This window comes from Pelodiscus sinensis, chromosome 14 (genome assembly GCF_049634645.1).
Source record: "Pelodiscus sinensis isolate JC-2024 chromosome 14, ASM4963464v1, whole genome shotgun sequence".
In the NCBI taxonomy this organism is placed as follows: Eukaryota; Metazoa; Chordata; order Testudines; family Trionychidae; genus Pelodiscus; species Pelodiscus sinensis.
Genome location: NC_134724.1, coordinates 40,361,848 through 40,383,092, shown reverse-complemented (window position 1 = coordinate 40,383,092; position 21,245 = coordinate 40,361,848). Strand labels below are relative to the sequence as shown.

At 42.8% G+C, this 21,245-nt stretch overlaps 1 protein-coding gene across 8 annotated transcripts in view; it reads right to left on the bottom strand.

Moving 5' to 3' along the window:
- The window catches only part of HERC1 (HECT and RLD domain containing E3 ubiquitin protein ligase family member 1), a 215,408-nt gene that overhangs the window by 103,733 nt on the left and 90,430 nt on the right, over positions 1-21,245 (bottom strand). For all 8 annotated transcript variants that reach the window (XM_075897632.1, XM_075897638.1, XM_075897635.1 and 5 more), the window contains 2 exons: positions 14,150-14,270; positions 13,451-13,502 (listed from right to left, as the gene is read on the bottom strand). In XM_075897632.1, coding sequence (XP_075753747.1) covers positions 13,451-13,502; positions 14,150-14,270 — 173 coding nt within the window. The remainder of the gene's footprint in view (positions 1-13,450; positions 13,503-14,149; positions 14,271-21,245) is intronic.

Sequence of the window (21,245 nt, the reverse complement as noted above, 5' to 3'; positions counted from 1 at the left end):
CAAGAACCAGAAGACAAAAGGAGATATTTGATACAAAAAGACAACATTTACAAAATATCTTTCTTCATATTACCCCGGCTCAAATTTAACTGATCATTCTGCATTTCATCTATGCATGAAAATCAACAAGAAGCAAACTCTGAAGAAAGCATCTTTTTGGCAACAACATTCATTAGCTTGTTTTTATCTAGGCAACACAAACCATGTAACGTCTCTGCATCTTAATTTGTTTTTGTGTTTCCTCTTCTGTTGCATATATATTAATGCTTATCTATATATTTATATTCCATATTTAAGAATCACAGTCATTTAATTCAAAAATTCAGAACTACACTGACTACTATAGGTATAGAAACATTTCAATTAATACAACAGTGGATACCTTAGATTTAAGGTATCTGCACTATTGTGTTCTGTTATTACTCAAGTTACTAGAAATTTAAGAGGAAAGAACTACACTGTACTTAAGGACATATGTGCAATTTACCACCTCATCACAGACATTTGTGCAACATGCCAACTCATAACATATTGAGACGCCACACTCTTGGTTTTGTTTCCCCTCAAAAAAAGTATAAGTGATTGCATGTCTAAATGTGTGCATTTACTACAGGTGTATGCCAAATCTGGTATTTTGTGCACAAACCACCATTTAGATGCATTAAAACTCACTCTCCTGTCTTAAAAGAACTGGAGAAAAGATCCAAGGGATATTAACGAAGAATGCAGATAGAGTGCTGCCTACTGAGCTACATTAGTGTTGGGCACTAGCTTGGATCTGGGAAGAGTGAAGATCAGTAACAGGCAGATGAGAAGAGGCAGCTGAGATTAGCATCTTCACTGGCCAATCTCTCCTTTCCATCTCTAACGGCCAAAAGCATTTTATAGAAGATTTCTGGAGAGATTTCTGCCTTGCCAGAATGGAAACTGATGGAGGCTTTCTAGAATCTGATTGAGTAATGAGTGGGTCTAAGTGCTTCAAAGAACCCTAGATCTGAAGACAGGCCTTCTTGTAATGATAATGCTCAATTGAAATGTCTGAAGAGACAGGGAGTAGAAAATTAGCCATTCAGTCCCTGCTTGCATTTCTGTATCTAATAAATACTTGAGGTTCATATTAGGGATGTCATTGTGTAGTCAACTACATGATTAACTGATAAGCCTGGGCTTATTGGTTAATTCTATCGACTACACACACTCCCTCCAACTTGCTGCCTCTGCATCAGAGGCAGCAGCATGGTGAAGGGAGCGGACATTGCTGTAGAGCAGCCTCTGTCCACAGCAGACCCAGGCTCACCACAGACAGAGGCTGCTCCGTGGGATGCTGCTATTAGGCCCTGGCTATGGGGAGAACCAGCTGCTACTGCCCTGCACTGCTGTCTCTATATCATACATATTTCAGAGGCAGCAGTGCATGGTGGCAAGCGGGAGCTGGTCTGCAAACTGGCTCCCCATGCAGACTGGCTCTCGCCTGCCATCCCTACTCGCAGGAGGCCTGAGCTGATACAGAAGAAGCAGCATAGGGTGGACAGGGGGTCCCAGGGACTACTGAATAATTATGTAATTGCTAAGTTTTGATGCAGTTACATGATTATTAAATTAGTCAATATCTAAAAATCCCTTGTTCATATAAGTATCAAAGCTAAGCTTTCCTTCCAAACCTGCCTACAGAACCACCAAGCAGGATAAACCCCTCATTAGCAACTCTTGCATTGTTTACTACATTGCTGGTGGTTGGTAAAATAATACTTACACACTAAATCTGATCATGTCAAACAATGAGTGTTAAGCTCAGGGAAAAGATGAATTGGGCAAGGAAATAGTTCAGTTCAGTAACTCGTTATACAAAAATGATCTAAAATACACAATTTCTAAAGAGATGTAATCTATTCAAGAGCTTGCTGTTCTGTTAACATGAAAGTTAGGTGTTACAGATGGCGTGGCTCAATCTTTAATAGCTCTGTATTAGCTTCATCTCTAAACCTATGGAGTGATGCACATGGACACGACTGCTGGACACATTTTCATTGGAGAGACTTACACACACACCCAAAACTCACTTCAGAGTGGCAACTTTTTTTTGAAGAGGAGAATATTGCAATAATGTTTGAAAAATAACATGGCAAAACTAGAACTGATTGAAAACGACAAAGAACAAGGATGCAAGTCTATGTATTTCAGGAACTGCCTTAGTAATACCACATGAGACACTTTAATTCTGTTCTCATGGTTGCTCTATAAAGTTAATTATGTGCAGACTGATACAGTTACTACTCTAACAAGCTCTTTAAGAACAAAATTACACCCATTTGTTGAGGGAATTCACTTTAGGACAATTTTCCTAATAGGTCCCTCCTATCCTAGAGGAAACAGTTTCTAAAAAACTAGCAACTAGGAATTGCTTACACAGAAAACAATTCCCAGTTAATTTACTATTTTTTTCTAGTTTAGAGAGAGATTTTTAGAGTGGAGGTAAATCCCTGTGTTTTGAAGGGTCTGGCATACTCTGAAGTGAGATAGTACCAGTAACTCTTCTCTCTAAAATGTGGCTACATAAAGAAATGCTTGTTTCTCTTCAAATGAACAGAACAGAGTGTAACCCACAGAAAATATTTCTTACGGTATTGTATGGCTCTGTTTGCTCATTTTCCTTCTCATACAGAAGATTAACATTTATGTGACTCATCATTAAAACCAGTAACTAAGAGTCCTAAAAATCCAATATCAATCTTCTAAATCAGCAATATTCTTCCCGAGAAGATAACATTAATAAATTAAACTAGTAATCAAGTCACAATAACCAATTGTCTTTGTTTTTCCTTGTTGCAACTCAAGACATTTCCCTATCCCGTAACTGGTGTTTAAGATGGGTTGCTCATGTCCATTTTACAATAGGTGCATATTTCACTCAGAGGTGAGCAGGAGCTCAAGAATGAGATGGCGGCAACTGTAGCACAGCTCTGCCAAGCCTAGTGTCATTTCTAGTCAGGGAGACATCTGGCTGATGTTATCACCACTTTCTCAGACAAATAGGACAAGAAGCATGTGGCCTGGTGTCCTGGCCAGGCTCATGGGGCCTAAGTTCAGGTCCCAGTGGGGAAGGAGGCCTGATCTCAGGGAATATTCAATGTCCCTGAGGAATCTGCCTATCATGTCATGGGTAAAGGCCATGTGACCATGGACTGGGGAATGAAAGGCGGAAATAGCTACCAGGTGTACCTGGTACCTTGAGTGAGGAATGTGCTAGATCCCGATTCTTCAAGTGAAGCAGATATTCCAGTATCTATTACATTAGGAAACTTGATAGGGAGAGGCCACGATTAGCCATCCAGACACGAGCACCATATCCATTTTGCAGCTCAAGGGTGTGGTGAACACCCTCTGAACAAGCCTCTTCCTTGGAGCTCAGCCATCCACGCTGTGAAATGAAGAGATGCAAGGTTGGGATGAAGGAAGCGACCATGGTCCTGGGACAGGAGATCTGGCCAGTCCGGAAGTGGCCACGGGCAGAGCGCCATCAGACTCAATGGGGATGCAAATCAACCCAGGCTGTGTCCCTCGTGATCTTCTCCAGGACCTTGTTGCTGAGCAGGATCAGGGGAAATGCATACAGCACATTTCCTGCCCATGATAAGAGGAAGGCGTCTGGTAGGGAGACCACACCAACGCCCCATCTGGTGCTTATGCCTGGTTCCTAAGAGATCCAATCGGGGAGACCACACTTCTAGAAGATCACAGGGGACACCTCCACGCGCAGCATCCACTCGTGGTGAGAAGTCTTGTCTCAAGCAATCAGCAAGACAATAAAGCACATTCAGTAAATGACAAGCCTCTAGTTCAATGTTGTGTCTGATACAGAAGTCAGAAAGCTTGAGGGCTTCCAAGCAAAGGGATGAAGAATGGTTCCCCCCTACCAGTTGATGTGTAATATCTAGGCCACGCTGTGCACAAGCACTCTGACCTCCCAGCCTGTCAGAAGGCAATGCAGGCAAGATGAACTGCTCTGAGCTCTTCGATGTTGATCTGTTGCGCCGTATCTTTTGGAGACCATAGGTATTGGGTCTTGACATCCTCAAGATGGGCTCTCCAGATGAGGTCTGACATGTCCAACAACAGCTCAGTGGGAGAGAGTGACTCTAGAATAGGAATCCTTGAAACGTGTTCAATGTATTAGTTCACCACGAAAGTAAGGTAAAGTATAAATAGGACAGGGTCTCTGGATTGGGAGAAGACTTCGGCCAGCCATATCTGAAGAGGACGCACTCAAAATCTGGCACAGCAGTGACATAAGTGCACACCACCATGCGTCCAAGAAGATGCAGGCACACCCTAGTTGTTGCCATGGTGAACCTGGAGACCTCGACAATGAGGTCTGTAAGGACTCTGAACTATTCTATGGGAAGGAATGCCTTGGTAGTTGTGGAGTCCAGTACCACCTCAATGTTCACGTACAGTTACTAAAGTGGACTTTTTGTCACTACAATCATAGAACTGGAAGGAACCTTGAGAGGTCATGAAGTCCTGTTCCCTGCACTCCTGGCTGGACCAAGCACCATCTAGATCCTCTCTGATGGGTGTTTATCTAACCTCCTCTTTAAAAATCTCTAATGATGGAGATTCCACAAGCTCCCTAGGCAATTTATTCCAGTGCTCAGCCACCCAGAAGATAAGAAATGTGTTTCTAATATGTAACCTAAACCTCCCTTGCTATAATTTAAGACCATTGCTTCTTGTTTAATTGGAGATTAAGGAGAACAATTTTTCTCCCTGTTCCTTGTAATACCCTTTTAGGAACTTAAAAGCTGTTCTCAAGTCTTGTCTTTGCCAGACTAAACAAGATCAATTCTTTGAATGTTCCCTTATGGGTCATGTTTTCTGGAATATTTAATCATTTTTGTTGACCTTCTCCAATTTCTCCATATCATTCCTGGAATATGGCACCCAGAACTGGACACAGTGCTCCAGTTAAGGACTAATCAGCACAGAGCAGTATAAAAGAATTACTTCTCGTGTCTTGCTTACAACACTCCTGTTAATACATCCCAGAATGATGTTGGCTTTCATACAACTGTCAGATTCTTTACTCATATTTAGTTGGTAGTCCACTAAGACCCCTAAATCCCTGTAATGGGATGTTCTTCGCCTCATGTGAGCGGCCTCCTTTTGGCCAAGAGCCTGTGCCTTCACTCCTTGCTGTGGCAGCCTCCTGCAATCCAGCTCTCCAGCCTTGTCTGAGCCTTTTGAGCTCCATGGCTCACTCTGGCCCAACATCTTCCTTTTAACAGGCTTGCTGGGCTCTGATTGATGATGTCCTTTGTGCCACTTTAGCTTTCCTGGAGGACTTCTTCATGATTTGCTGGGCAGGATGTGGCAAGGCCACAAGCCTCCAGCAGGAGGCTCTGGGGCCTGGTCCAACCTGTCACAATCCCTTTCTGCAGTTCTCCCTTATAAGCAGTCATTTTCCATTTTGTATATGTAAAACTAATTGTTCCTTTCTAAGTGGAGTACTTTGCATTTGTCCTTGTTGAATGTAATCCTATTTACTTCAGACCATTTCTCCAGTTTGTCCGGATCATTCTGAATTATAATCCTATGCTTCAAAGCACTCGCAACCCCTCTCGCCCCTTTATAAATGTACACTTTATGCCATTATCTAAATCACCTCTTACCCGGGCACTTGAAAAACTAATTTTTTCGCAGATAAAAATTAGCTGACATAAGCACAGTATATAATTTCTACATAAAACAAATAAAATTAAATAAATATGAGAACCATTCAGCTCTAAAACTAGCATTCTGACATCTTGTGGCAAGTCACATAAAGAACACTAGCTAGGTTTAAAATTTGAATATATATTCTTACTTTGTTATTAACTTCGGAGAGAGAGAGAGAGAGAGACAGACACACACACACACACACACACGGGTCTGGTTGGCTCTCTCTCAGCTCTGGGAGAAAAATGGATTCTAGTGGGATACAGCAAGGAGCAGAAGATACATCTGGGTTTTATATAAGAATGTCAGAATGCTCACACTCAGTCAGACCAAAGGTCCATCTAGCCCCGTATCTTGTCTTCCAACAGTGGTCAATGCCAGGTGCTTCAGAAGGAATGAACTGAAAAAGGTAATCAAGTGATCTGTTCCCTGTCACCCATTCCCAGCTTCTGGTAAACAGAGGATAGGAATGCCATTCCTGCCCATCCAAGTTAGTAGCCATTGATGGACCTCTCCTGAACTTATTTTGTTCTTTTTGGAATCCTGTTATAATTTGGTTTTTTCCACCATCCCCTTGCAAACAGCCCCACAGTTTAACCACGAAAAAATAATTTCTTTTGTTTATTTTAAATCTTCTGCATATAAATTTCATTGGGTGAGCTTCTTGTGTTAGATTAGTGAAGAGTAAAGAACATTTCCTTATTCAGTTTTTCCACACCATTCATGAATTTATAGACAGCTAACGTATCCCCCCCCACTCTTTACTTTATTCTTTTAACTGAAAAATCAATCTTTTTTAGCTCTTCTCATATGGAAGCTGTTCCTTACCTGTAATAATTTCTGTTGCCCTTCTCCATACATTTTCCAAATCCAATGCATCTTTTTTTTTTAAATGGCAGTTGACAAGATCTGCAGGCAGTATTGACGATGTGGGCATACCATGACTTTATATAGAGGCAATATGATATTTTCTGTTTTAACTATTTCTTTACTAATGATTCCCAATATTTTGTTAGCTTTTTAGATTGCTGCTGAAAACTGAGTAGATGTTTTCAGGGAACTATCTACAATGATTCTAAGATCTCTTTCTTGAGTGCTAATGGCTAATTTAGACCCCATCATTTTTGTACGGATAGTTTGGATATTTTTCCCACGTGCATTGCTTTGCATTTATCATTATGAATTCCATCTACCATTTTGTTGCCAATCTCCCAGTTTTGTAAGATCTCTTTGTAGCTTAGCAGTCAGCTTTGGACTTAACTATTACGAGTAATTTTGTATTCTCTGCAAATTTTGCCACCTGTTTACCCCTTTTCCAAGATAATTTCTGAATAAGTTGAACAGCACTGGGCCTGAGTAGCTGAGGCTACTTCTGGAGCACAGTATTTATTTCTCCCTTTTGTTTTCTATCTTAAGTGGAGTACCTGACAATGGTTTCATGATCCTCTAAAGATCCTTCAATGACTTGAACTACAATCTCTTTGTTATTTTAATCAGCCTCTGTTTATAAACAAACTCCCTCCTTCAAAGGCAAAGCTGGGAGCAGCACAAGCTCTGCTGCAGTTTAAGTGTATGTCTTAGCCCAGGGGTCAGCAAAATACAGCTCATGGGCTGGATTTGGTCTGCCAAGCTGCTGGATTCAGCCCACCTCCCAGCTCCCACACTCTACGCAGAGCAGTTTTCTGAATGTTGTGAACCCAAGGTGAGAAGGGGGAGAGGCCTTGACACTGCCCTCATCCCCAGCACAGTCTTGCACCTCCCACTGTCCTGTTTCTGGCCACTGGAAACTGTCTATTTGAAGGACAGGCAGTGTGCAAAGTATTCCTTCAGCTTCCCTTGGGCTCATAGTATTCAGAACAGCATACAAGGCCTTGTCTGACTAAGGAACCTGCTTTGCAGGGCTGCTGGCTGGAAGCCTCCCAGGTAAGTACCTCTTGGCCATAGCCTGCCTCTGGCACCCAGCCCACTATCTCCCAACTCTCTGCCTCTGCTCCTTCACCCCTACCCCACATAACCCAACCCTCTTCACCCATACCTCCCCCCCCCCAGACTGTGCACCCCAAATTCCTACTCCCAGTCACAATCCAAATCCCTGCACCTCCTCCTGCACTCCTGCCCCAGGTCACAATCCCTTCCCATATCCTGCATTCCCTCCTACACCCTCCTCCAAGTCAGAATCCTCTCATGCACCCCCTAACAGACAAAGTTCTCTAATTTTTTTATCCATGTGAAGAATAAATGTTGTCATGTGCACTGATGCATGTGTGGATAGGCACCACCGATAGAAACACATGCTAGCTGCTGTGGGCACTCTGTTAATCAGCTGGGCAGCACCTGTATTTCACAAGGGTGGCTGCCTAAGCACTCAGGGAACACTTCTCCCAGACCCTGCATCTCAGTCTCCCGCCCCAGGGTACAACCTCCACCTTTACCCAAACTCCCTCCCAGATCTCACACCCTCTCCTGCATTCCAGTCCCTTACCTCCAGCTCTCTTCTGCATTCAACCTCCATCCCAGACCCCGCATCTCCTCCATTAGTATCATGGAAGAGCGTGGCCCTCAAACTACATACCAAATTCTTGGGAGTAGCCCCCCCATCAAAAATTATTGCCCACTCCTGCCGTAGCTCACAACTCTTAAAGCAGACATCAAGTATGAAATTCACAGGTTCCAACTTCAGAGGGGTACTACACCACTCACTAGCCCCTTCTAAGTGGCACCCCTGCAATAGAGTGATTTCAGCACAGGGAAGAACTTAGGATATTATTTCATCATATTTTGCTCTAGAAGCATGTGTCATGTACTTGGGACATAAGAGCCAGGTGCTTACTGATTCTTCAGACTTTTGTGATGATCATGAGAAAGACCATTTTGGTAGTAAAATGGCATAACAAGCATCTGATAATGTTTTGAAAGGAGGCTCCATGATCTGTAAGAAGACAGTGAAGTCCCTTGGAGAAACCCCTTGAGCCAGCCCTGGATACACCTCATAAATAGGCATACATTGGGGACCTCAGGATTTCACAATGCCATGTGACCTAGAAGTTGTAGGCAGTTGTGGACCATGACTGATGGCATCCCATGGAGGGAGTGTGCTAATTGGCTGATGCGGATATATATATTTTCTTAACGCCCTCAAGTCAAGTTTGTGCAGAATAAAACTCCAGAAGCCGAATTCGGGGAGTCATGGCCTTTGGTATCATTTTTCCTCAGGCCTGTTTGGGGAGACTGGGTCAGGGGTGAGAGAGAGCTTTTACCATGTGTTTGGTTGTATGTGGTCTCTTTTTGTGTTGTTAAGGTCATTGGTTCCACAGGTGCCACTGTGGGGGGGTAAGACACTGGTGATGGCATCCATGGATGTGGAGCCCAGGGAGCCATTGGTGCTCTGGTAAGATCAGGCTAGATAGGATTAAATGACATTCCTGACACCTCTGTGCGTGGGGAAGCTGAGGTGAAAAAACATCTAAGTCGTCTTCCCCCTCCATTGATAGGGTGGTGGGTGATTCTGAATAATCAGAGAATGGAGAGTGACATTGTCTACCTGGACTCAAAATCGGAGAATTCAGTGTAGAGGAGATTCACTGCAGAGTGCACAGCATTTAAAGTCAAGTGATCCCATGCCACGGCAATGTTCAGGGGAGCTGACTGGCGTGAGTGGAGGTGGGATGGTTTTTAGAGAAACACTAATAACTTGGGGTAAGACTTGGGTTTAAACTAACTAAAATTTCTTCCTAGAAGAGCTGAGGAGTGAAGAGCACTGGAGAGTTCTGTCTGAAGCTGGGGATGGTAGAAAGGAACTGAACGGAGGGTGGCCTCGCATGCCTGATGGCACAGGGGGGCCTGCGCGCACTGTGCACCACGCATGCGTGGCCCCAATGCACTGCTAGCAAAAATCCATCTAGAGGCACTGGGACGTACCAACACCCAATCTGGAGCACCCCCAGGGACGCCTCTTGAAGAAGAAGCAATTCTCAGAAGTAGATGACAGAAGGCGGAGCAATGGTCTCAAGTTGCAGTGTGGGAGGACTAGGTTGGACATTAGGAAAAACTATTTCACTAGGAGGGTGGTGAAGCACTGGAATGGGACACCTAGGCAGGTGGGGGAATTTCCATCCCTAGAAATTTTTACATCCCGGCTTGAGAAAGCCCTAGCTGGAATGATTTAGTTCGGATTGATCCTGCTTTTAACAAGGGGTTGCACTCGACCCCCTGAGGTCTCTTCCAACCATATAATTGTATGATTAGGCAACTATCTTAATGATTGTAAATTTGTCCTATTGGATAAGAGAATCAGAAAGATAGTCTCAAGGAATCTTAAATGCCTTCGCACCTATCTGGAAGGGAACTTGGGCTCACCATACCTCTAAAGCAGAAGTCCCTGCGCATAACATTGACTGCTAGGCAAACAGATTTATGGAGCTGGCCTCCTAATGGCAGAATATTAGACCTAGCTGGATTTCTCCAGTGACCACTCAAGGCTAGTTACTACATTTCTGCTCAGTAACTGCACTAGATCATGGGTTCCCAAACTGGGAGGCGTGTCCCCAAGGGGGCATGAAGACATTCCAGGGTTTGTGCGCGAGGTGAACCCCCTCCCCCCCCCCCCCCGGTCAATTCTCTCCCCACCCCAAGTTTTGCTGATATTTTTCGGCCCCGGTCAGTTCCATTTTTTTTTTGCTCAATAAGTTTTGCTGCTATTGGAGGGGTGGGGGGAAGAAGAAGAGGGTGAGGCTCTCTCAAAAATCAAAAAGGGGGATCGAGGCCAAAAAGTTTGGGAACCACTGCACTAGATCATGCCTGGTCACTGGAAAGTGTCAAGCTAGCAGTCTCCCTCTATTGATGGCTCTACTTCCATAACTCAACTGCTTACAGACAAAGGGATAATTGAGCACTTCCTTGTTTGTTTACATAACATGCATGGCTGAAGTGTTGTCATCTGCAGAATAGAGATCCAAACAACAAGTAGGAAAACAGTGCAGGCTAATCACATGTTAGTTACGACAAGTTCATAAGGAACTTCAGATGATTATAAGACCATTGCCTTGAATCTGAAGGTAGTCTGAGGCATCTGTCTGAGGCATCAGTGACCAGCTCTGCTGCTGAGGAGAATGAAGGAGTAACCCTTCTCTCAAATTCAGTCGCCACTATTCACACTCCAACAGGCATTATCCATTTGTTTGTATAATACCTGGACAGGAGTCGATGGTCCTTAGGTATTTTGGCAACTGCAAATGGATTCTGGCAAGCAAAAGTACATATGTGCACATGATCATACAGGCTAGGAGTCTCATGTACTTGTCTTAGCCAAACATAAGCACAACTGATAAAAGGTCCAGAATCTTTCCTCTGACACACATGCTTTTGCCTCTCTGGCATAAAGAAGAGTTCCTACAAACTCTCTTGCCTGTAGCAGTGTGAGGGAACATTTCTCATAGTTCACCAGGATACTGAGAGAAAGAACAGGGAACGCATACAATCTAAGGCTGTTTTGGTCTCCTCCCAAGACCATCCTCTGATCAGCGAACCATCCAGGTTCAGGTAGACAAATCTGTTTCCTTTCCAAAATGAAGTTTTAAAACAACACAACAAGAAATGTTCAGTGGAAGAGGTCATCAAGTCCAGCACCCTGTACCAAGGCAGGATCAAGTAAATCTAGACAATCTTTGACAAGTGTTTGTCCATCCTGTTCTTAAAATCCTCCACTGATGGGGATTCCACAACTTCCCTAGGAAGAATAGTCCAGAGCTTAACTACCATTTCAATTAGAAAGTTTTTCATAAAACCTAATCTTACTACCCCTTGCTACAGATTTAGCTCATTAGTTCTACATTCACTGGGCATGGAGAGCAACTGCTTCATAATAGTCCTTAACATATCTGAAGACTTATCAGGTCTCCTCTCAGTTTTCTTTCCTCAAAATTACACATGCCCAGTTTTTTAATCTTTCCTCAGGCCAGGTTTTCTAAAGTTTTTATCATTTTTGTTCCTTTCTTCTGGACTTTCTCCAGTTTATCATTTTCCCTAAACTCTCACACCCAGAACTGACACAAGACTCCATTAAGCACCTCACCAGTGCTGAACAGAGTGGGACAATTACCTCCATGTCTTTCAAAAAACCCATTCCATCACTCAGAGTGATATTAGCCTTTGTTGCAACACTGTTTACTTGTATTCAATTTATGATCCGCATCAACCCCCTGATCATTTTCAGCAATGCTACCACCAAGGCAGTCATTCCGCATTTTGTAGTTGTACATTTGATTTTTCCCTCCTAAATGAAGTACTTCGCATTTGTCTTTATTGAACTCTAAATCTTGTTTGATTTTGGACCAATTCAATAAGGTCATTTTGAATTTGAATTCTAATCCTCAAAGTTCTTGCAACTACTCCCGACTTGGTGTTTACCTGCAAATTTTATAAGCATAAACTTCACTCCATTAACCCAAATCATTAATGAAAACAGTGAACAGTAATGGACAGTCTATAGAAACGACTTAGGTTTATAGTAAGTATGATTTGGATAATCATTGTGGTTCTAGTACTTTTTACCTTGTTTTAATTATTTTCCTTTTGTGTGTTTCAATTAATAAATGTCTTAAGTTTGGTTTGAGTTTTATAGTATGTTTGTCATGGTACTAAACAGGCTGGAGGTCCCTATATGCCAATCCCCAGACCTTGTTTAACACTGGACAGTAATTGGATTGTGCCTCTATAGTGCATCTAAAATAATTCAACAGCTCTCACTAGCTCCTAAGAAGTAACACACTAGGAAAAGATACATACATAAGGGGATATGATAGTAAGGGGAGATATGATAGAGATCTATAAAATCATGACTGGTGTGGAAAAAATAAATAAGGAAAAGTTATTTACTTGTTCCCATAATACAAGAACTAGGGGTCACTAAATGAAATTAATGGGTAGCAGGTTTAAAACAAACAAAAGGAAGTTTTTCTTCACTTAGCGCACAATCAACCTGTGGAACTCCTTGCCAGAGGATGGTGTGAAGACCAGGATTTCAACAGAGTTCAAAAAAAGAGCTAGCTCAGTGTTTCTTAAACTGTGTTCCGTGTGCCGCGGAGAACAACAGAGTTCAAAGGGCCGCCCTTAAAGGGGAAGGAGACTTTTTTTAGCTCAACCTTCCCCCCAACTTTTTTTTTGCGTTCAACAAAAAATCCTTGGCGTTCTTCATAAAAAAAATTGTTTGGTGTTCCTCAGTCTTTAAAAGTTTAAGAAACACTGAGCTAGATAAATTCATGAAGGTTACGTCCATCAATGGCTATTAGCCAGGATGGGTAGGAATGGTGTGTCTAGCCTCTGTCTGGAAATGACAGGAATGACAGGAGAGGGATCACGTGATCATTACCTGCTCTGTTCACCCTCTCTGGGGCATCTGGCATTGGCCATTGTCAGCAGACACAATAATAGGCTAGATGGACCTCTGGTCTGACCCAGTATGGCCGTTTTTGTACAATGGGCTCTAGAATTTACCAGACATCTTTGTCTCACACACAGAAAAGAGTGGTTATTTATGGTTAACAGTAATTTTTAAGAGACTTCAAAAATTCTATTTTTTAAAAAAGAATTTTCGTGAACCATTCTAAGATCATACATATCACGATACTTCAGAAACAAGTTATTTCATGTGAATTTTAAAAAGTACTTTAAAACATACCTAAAGAAAATTTAAAATCTACTGGTTTACATCAATATACAATGTATAATAAAAACTTACCCTTTTTTCTATGTGAGGGTGCCAAATCTAAATCAACATTTCGTCTTCCACTCTAGATTAAAAAAATTAAGTTAGTTTAACTGTACAAGAAAAAAGTACCTCAAGATTTAGCTTTGTTAAAAATCTTCAGTGCTAAGTGAATTGAGATAAAGCAAACTATTTTAATTTATATATATATATATATATATATATATATATATATATATATATATATATATATATATATATATAAAACAATTTGAGTTTAAAGAACATGACAGAACATAGCACATTACAGAAGAAATAATAGCTGTAACTAAAAGAAAGACTCTTAGCGAAACTTCATGATCCACATGAATACATTACCCTAGGTGACACGTAAATCTAAAATCATGTTCTCCAGAATATTCCAGTTCTTCATGTAACAACATTTCTAAGGCTTTGCGTGGGGGGTGGGGGAGGGACTATGTACATAGTTTTAGCTGTATAAATGTCACTGCTGATGATGAACAACAGAATCAAACTAATCCATAATCATTTTAAAGTTAACTTTTCTGCAATCATTCATTTCTCCAATAGCAATGCATGTGGTTAGCTGTGGTTTCCTCTGTATATTCACAATGCTTCCAAGAAAAATGGCACATTTAAGAGATCTTTCATAGCTGAAAAAATATAGATATAGATCAAAACTGTGTAAAATATCAAGTCAGTTTTACCTACCAATGAATAACCTTCTTCATCTGATTCTGGCTGAGATAAATCAGATTCACTCCTTGATTTGATCAACCTATAGTTTGAACTAGTGTGGACTGAGCGACTCTCTGCAGTAAGACTTTCACTCCTGTCTCACAAAACACACACACAAAAAGAGAAAATTATTCACAAATGTTCTTTGTAGAATACAAAACTAAAGTAAATTAAGCAGCATAGAATGTTGTACAAAGTCTCTGCTACAAATATTAGTTTCAAACTATAATCTTCAAAAATTAACCTTTGTATTTTGAACATTAACAAGTGTTTCAGTAGCTGAGTTAGTCTGTAACAGGAAAAACTTAAAAAACAATGAAGAGACTGGCAGTACCTTAAAGACTAACAAAACATGTAGATGAGCTTTCGTGGGTACAACCCACTTCTTCAGATGACTGGACTATTAAAGTCCAGATCCAAGAATAAAAATAAGGGAAGGCAAGAGGTGGGGGGAGGGGGAAAAGAGTAAAAAGAAAAAAAAAGAGAAAAATAGTGTTCAAGTTACAAGAGGCTGATAAGAACAATTTGCACCTCTATTAAGTGCCCATTGTTTGGTTGGTCGGTTAAATGATTGGGATGTGGGAGCCGATGTGCGAGCCAGATGATATCTTTATTCATTTCTCTCTGATAAGAATCAAAATTGTAAATGAAGTTAAGTTCTAACCATTCCCTGTGTATGTGGCTTATGGAATTGGCAAGAAACAACACTAACTTTGAGAGCCATTAATGACATTGTCAGCAACAGCTGCAAAAACAATTCTATCATCATAATCAAAAAGGCTGGTGAAGGGGGTGCTATAGTCATCATGAACAGAACAGATTACGAACAGGAAGTGACTAGACAACTCACCAACACTAGATTCTACAAGCTTCTCTCCTCTGATCCCACTAAGGAAAAAAAACACCCTAAAACAACTGCTCGTGAAGCTCCCTGTTACTGCTCAGGATCAAGTTCACACCCCCCCCCCCCCACCACAACCAGGAGTTTTCTATCTGCTACCCAAGATACACAAACCTGGAAATCCAAGATGACCCATCATCTCAAGCACTGGCACACTTACAATTACCTGGCTATATTAACTCTCTCCTCAGACCCTATGGAACCAGCACTCATAGCTATCTTCGACACAGCACCAATTTCCTGAGAAAACTACAAAACATCAGTAAACTTCCTGGAAACACCATCCTGGCCACCATGGACGTAGAAGCTCTTTACACCAACATTCCACATGAAGACGGATTACAGGCCATCAGGAACACTATCTCCGATGACACCACTGCACACCTGGTTACAGAGCTCTGCGACTTTGTCCTCACCCACAACTATTTCTGATTTGGAGACTATTTGTGTCTTCAAGTCAGCAGCACAGCTATGAGCACCAGCATGGCTCCACAATATGCCAACATCTTTATGGCTGACCTTGAATGTTTCCTTAGCTCTTGCCCCTAGTACCCTTACTCTACTTATGCTACATTGATGACATCTTCATCATATGAACCCATAGGAAAGAGACTCTTGAATTTCACAGGGATTTCAACAACTTCCACCCTCACCATCAACCTCAGCCTGGTTCAGTCCAAGCAATACACCTACATCATAATCATCCAGGAGTCCACCTCTAAAATCAGCCCCGGTGCGAATTCCGTCCACACATCTACATAAGTGATTTCATCACTGGACTCAACCACATCAGCCATCACATCAGGGGCTAATTTAACTGCACATCCACTACTGTGATCTATGCCATCAAATGTCAGCAATGCCCCACTGCCATGTATATTGGCCAACCTGGACAATCTCTCTGGGAAAAAAATAATGGACACAAATCAGATCTCCGAAAAGGCAACACGCAGAAACCTATTGGAGAATACGTTAACCTGCCTCGTCACCCATTAATGGATCTTAGAGTCACAGTGTTGTTTCAGGCGAATTCCACAAGGCAAATACACAGGGAAGGGTTGGGACTTAAGAATCAAACTTGTAAATGAAGTTATCAGAGAGGAATGAATACAGATATCGGCTGGCTTGCACACCATCTTCCACATCCTAATGGAAGGGCTCGACGATCTATTGAATCTACTCGCCCGTGCGCGCATGTGCAATGTGGCTCTTGCGCATGCGCAGTGTGGGGCTGGCGAGCCGCTTTCGCCGCGGTTCGTCAAGCCCTGCTAATGACTTTAACCAAACAATGGGCACTTATTGAGGTGCAAATTGTTCTTATCAGCCTTTTGTAACTTGAACATATCCAATTCACTATTTTTCTCTCTTTTTTTTTTTTTTCCTTTTTCCTCCTTTTTTATCTCCGCCTTCCCTTATTTATTCTTGGATCTGGACTTCTAATACTCGAGTCATCTGAAGAAGTGGATTGTATCCACAAAAGCTGATGGTACCATTTACATGTTTTGTTAGTTTTTAAGGTGCTGCTAGACTATTAGTTGTTTAAGTTTTTCCATTAATAAGTGTGTATGCTATATACCTATACTGCCACTAACGTTTATATCAGACAAAAGTAAGCACAGAGTCAAATATTGATTTATCTGACAACTCAGCTTTATTTGGGAGAAGCCTAACTAGGACCGACTCAAGACCAACAGGGGATATGATGACCATATTTCTCTATATTGAATATGGGACACCTGATAAAGTTACTCATATTCAAGCGAGTTCAATGGCAATCATTCAAGTTACCATCTAGTTGATTGAGCTCCTATTAAAAAGAAATACTGAGAAGCTGGAGTCTTTTTATATATACCTTAGGATTTGCATGGAGGGAAGTGACATGCACACATTCTTCTACACTTTTATATGGAGATGGAGGTGACTGACTAATCTGACCCAGCCCTCCCTAACCAATGCACTCCACCCTCCATGTCTGGCTGGGCTCCCAGGACAAACATGCCTCCCCTAGTACCTGGGGCCAATGTCTTTTCAAGGCAACATCGGGGGGGGAGGAGGAGAGGGGAGGGAGGAAGACAAAGTGGCAAGCAGCAGCCTTTCAGCATTCTGTGGGAGGGAAAGGATGGAAGTTGCTTTCAGCTGAAGGGGGCTGGAGTTGGGGGCGGGGATAGGGATGACCTTGCTCATGTTTTTCTAGAGGTTATCTGTTCTCTATCATTCCCTCTCCCCACAATAGCTAGGAGTAGCTTGACCCTTCCTGCCCACATCGTGTAGAAAGGCAGCTAGCCCCTGCAAGCTGCTGCTGGCCACTAACATAACCCAGAGACCTCCTGTATACTGGCTACAGCTCAGGCAGGAAGGAGTTTCAGCCCTAAGGTGCACTGAGCATCACGGCCCAGGTAACCACTGCAGGGGCTTTAGCAAACCCAATCACAGAGGTGAATCAGCAGAGGAGGGTACCTGGCAGACAAAGCAGCCTCACATCCCCACCACTCCAGAGCTTAGCTAAGGGACAGAAAAGCATTCCCATATCAGCACTGTTGTAAAGCTTTGGCACCTGCAGAGCTTGGCTCCTCCTGGCCAGTGCACTGGGCCAGAGGGTCTTGAGCTTTCCCTGGGTGCCAGCCCAGCCAAAGGCAGTGGGGAAAGGAAAGAGCCCGCCAGCCAGGCTGTTTGGTGAGCTGAATGATCTGACCAGTTTTGCTCAGCCACCAGCCTTGCGTACTCACTCTATCATTAGCCACTGGATCCCCCCCACTCATTGCTGGTGGGTGGGCAGCTGGTGAAGAAGGATCCAGCCAGGAACAAGACCCATCAATACTGATCAGAGAGAAGACAAAAAATATGGGCAAATTGCCCATTAAAAAAAAAAAAAAGTAGGGAAACCAGCACGAGGGCTTAAATATGGGACTGTCCGTTTAAAAACAGAACATAAGAATGGCCATACTGGATCAGACCAAAGGTCCATTTAGCTCAGTAACCTGGCTGCCGACCGCGGCCAATACCAGATGCACCAGAGAGAGGGAACACAAGTAGTCATCACGTGATCCCTCTCGTCATCCATTTCCAGACAAACAGAGGCTAGGGACACCGTTCCTGCCCACCCTAGCTAATAGCCATTGATGGACACAAACAGCTGCTCACAAACAGGGAGGAACTAATAGGGGAAATAGAGGTGAGTGACAACCTGGGAAGCAGTGATCATGAGATGGTAGATTTCAAGATCTTGACCAAAGGAAGAAAGGAGAGTAGCAAAATACACATCCTGGACTGCAGAAAAGCAGACTGACTCCCTCAGAGAACTGATGGGCCTGGGATGCTTACATGAAGGGGAAAGGAGTCCAGGAGAGCTGGCAGTATTTTCAAGAAGCCTTATTGAAGGCACAGAAAGCAACCATCCTGATGCGCAGCGAGAAAAGCAAATGTGTTAGGCAACCAGATTGGCTTACCGAGGACATCCTTGGTGAGTTTAAACACAAAAAGGAAGCTTACAAGAAGTGGAAACTTGGAAACTAGATGACTAGTGAGGAGTATAAATATACTGCTAGAGAATTCAGGGGAGTTATCTGGAAGATGAAAGTGCAATTGGAATTGCACCTAGCAATGGATGTGAAGGATAACAAGAAGGTTTCTACAGGAATGTTAGCAATAAGAGGGCAATCAGAGAGGCTATGGGGCCCTTACTGGATGAGGGAGGTAACCATGATGTGCGAAAAGCTGAAGTACTCAATGCTTTCTTTGCCTCTGTCTTCACAGACAAGGTCAGCTCCCAGACAAATGCACTAGGCAACACAGCATGGGAAGGAGGTGGGCAGCCTGTGGTGGGGAAAGAACAAGTTAGGAACTATTTAGAAAAGCTAAACACACACAAATCCATGGGTCCGGATTTAATGCATCTGAGGATACTGAGCGAGTTGGCAAGTGTCATTGTGGAGCCTTTGGCCATTATCTTTGAAAAGTTGTGGAGATGGGGAGAGATCCCGGATGACTGAAAAAGGCAAATGTAGTGCCCATCTTTAAAAAAGGGAAGAAAGACAACCCAGGGAACTACAGACCAGTCAGCCTTACCTCAGTCCCCAGAAAAATCATGGAGGGGGTCCTCAAGGAATCCATTTTGAAGCACTTGAAAGGAGGAGAAAGCAATCAGGAATAGTCAACATGGATTCACGAAGGGCAATTTGTGCCTGACCAACCTGGTTCGCTTCTATGATGAGGTAACTGGCTCTATAGATATGGGAAAGTCAGTGGATGTGATATATCTTGACATTAGAAAAGCTTTTGATACAGTGTCCCACAATATTCTTGCCAGCAAGTTAAGGGAATATGAATTGGATAAATGGACTGTAAAATGGATAGAAAGCTGGTTAGACTGTTGGACCCAACAGGCAGTGATCAACAGCTCGATGTCAGGTTGGTGATCGGTTTCTAGCAGAGTGCCCCAAAGATCTGTTCTTAAACTGGTTTTGTTCAACATCTTTATTAATGACCTGGATGAGGGGATGGATTGCACCCGCAGCAAGTTCGCAGATGACACTAAGCTAGGGGGAGAGGTAGATACACTGGAGGGCAGGGATAGGGTCCAGAGTGACGTGGACAGAGTAGAGGATTGGGCCAAAAGAAATCTGATGAGGTTCAGCAAGGACAAGTGCAGAGTCCTGCACTTGGGACGGAAGAATCCCAAGCATTGTTACAGGCTGGGGACTCAATGGCTAAGTAGCGGTTCTGCAGACAAGGAACTGGGGATTAGAGTGGATGAGAAACTGGATATGAGTCAAAAGTGTACCCTTGTAGCCAAGAAGGCTAATGGCATATTGGGGTGCATTAGGAGGAGCATTGCCAGCAGATCCAGAGAAGTGATTATTGCCCTTTATTCAGCTCTGGTGAAGCCACATTTAGAATACTGTGTCCAGTTCTGGGCCCCCCACTATAGGAAGGACGTGGACCCATTGGAGAGGGTCCAGTGGAGGGTGACCAAAATTATTAGGGGGCTGGAGCACATGACCTATGAGGAGAGGTTGAGGGATTGGGCTTATTTAGTGTGCAGAAGAGAAGAGTAAGGGAGGATTTCATAGCAGCATTCAACTTCCTGAAGAGAGGTTCCAAAGAGAATGGAGAGAGGCTGTTCACAGTAGTGATGGATGGCAGAAAGGGGAACAATGGTCTCAAGTTACAGAGGGAGAATTCTAGGTTGGATGTAAGGAAAAACTATTTCACTAGGAGGGTGGTGAAGCACTGGAACGGGTTACCTAGGGAGGTGGGAGACTCTCCATCCCTAGAGCTTTTTAAGTCTAAGCTTGACAAAGCCCTGGCTGGGTTGATTTAGTTGGGATTGGTCCTGCTATGGGCAGGGGGGAGGGCTGGACTTGATGACCTCCTGAGGTCTTTTCCAGCTCTATGATTCTATAACCTCCATGAATCTATCTAGCTCTTTTTTGAACCCTGTTGAAGTCCTAGTCTTCACAACATCCTCTGCCAAGGTGTTCCACAGGTTAACTGTGCGCTGAGTGAAGAAAAACTTCATGTTGTTTGTTTTAAACCTGCTGCCTATTCATTTCATTTGGTGACCCCTAATTCTTAAATTAGGGGAATAAGTAACATTTCCACACCAGTCATGATTTTATATACCTCTATCATAGCCACCCTCCCCCCCTGCCCAAGTCTCCTCTTTTCTAAAGCGGACATCTTATCATCCTAACAGGGAACAGAAGGGTTTGTAAGTGATTGCTAATACCCTGTATTACTGTACATTATTGCTTCTCTGCATTCTTATTGGCCAGCACAATTGACAGCAACCTGAGCTGACTGATTTGCTGGAACTCTAAGTATGTGTTACATACAGTACCATACATTAACTAGAAACATTTAATATGTCTAGCAGGGTGGACATGACAACTAAGTAAGAAAGAACTGGACGGACAGGCACTAGATTCATTTAACCCAATAAATTCATCTTAAGGTCAATATGCTGAAAACAAAAGACACCAGAGACAGCTGTCCATGTTTTAATGGCTGGACTCCCATCAACCAAAAGGAATAAAAATGGCACTGAAATTATACATTTTTATTAACATTTCAATTTAAATCAGTTTAAATGTGAAACCATCAAAAAAGAGCTAGAAACACGAGAGGCTTTTCACAAACACTACTGAACGCTATGATAGAAGTTAAAAA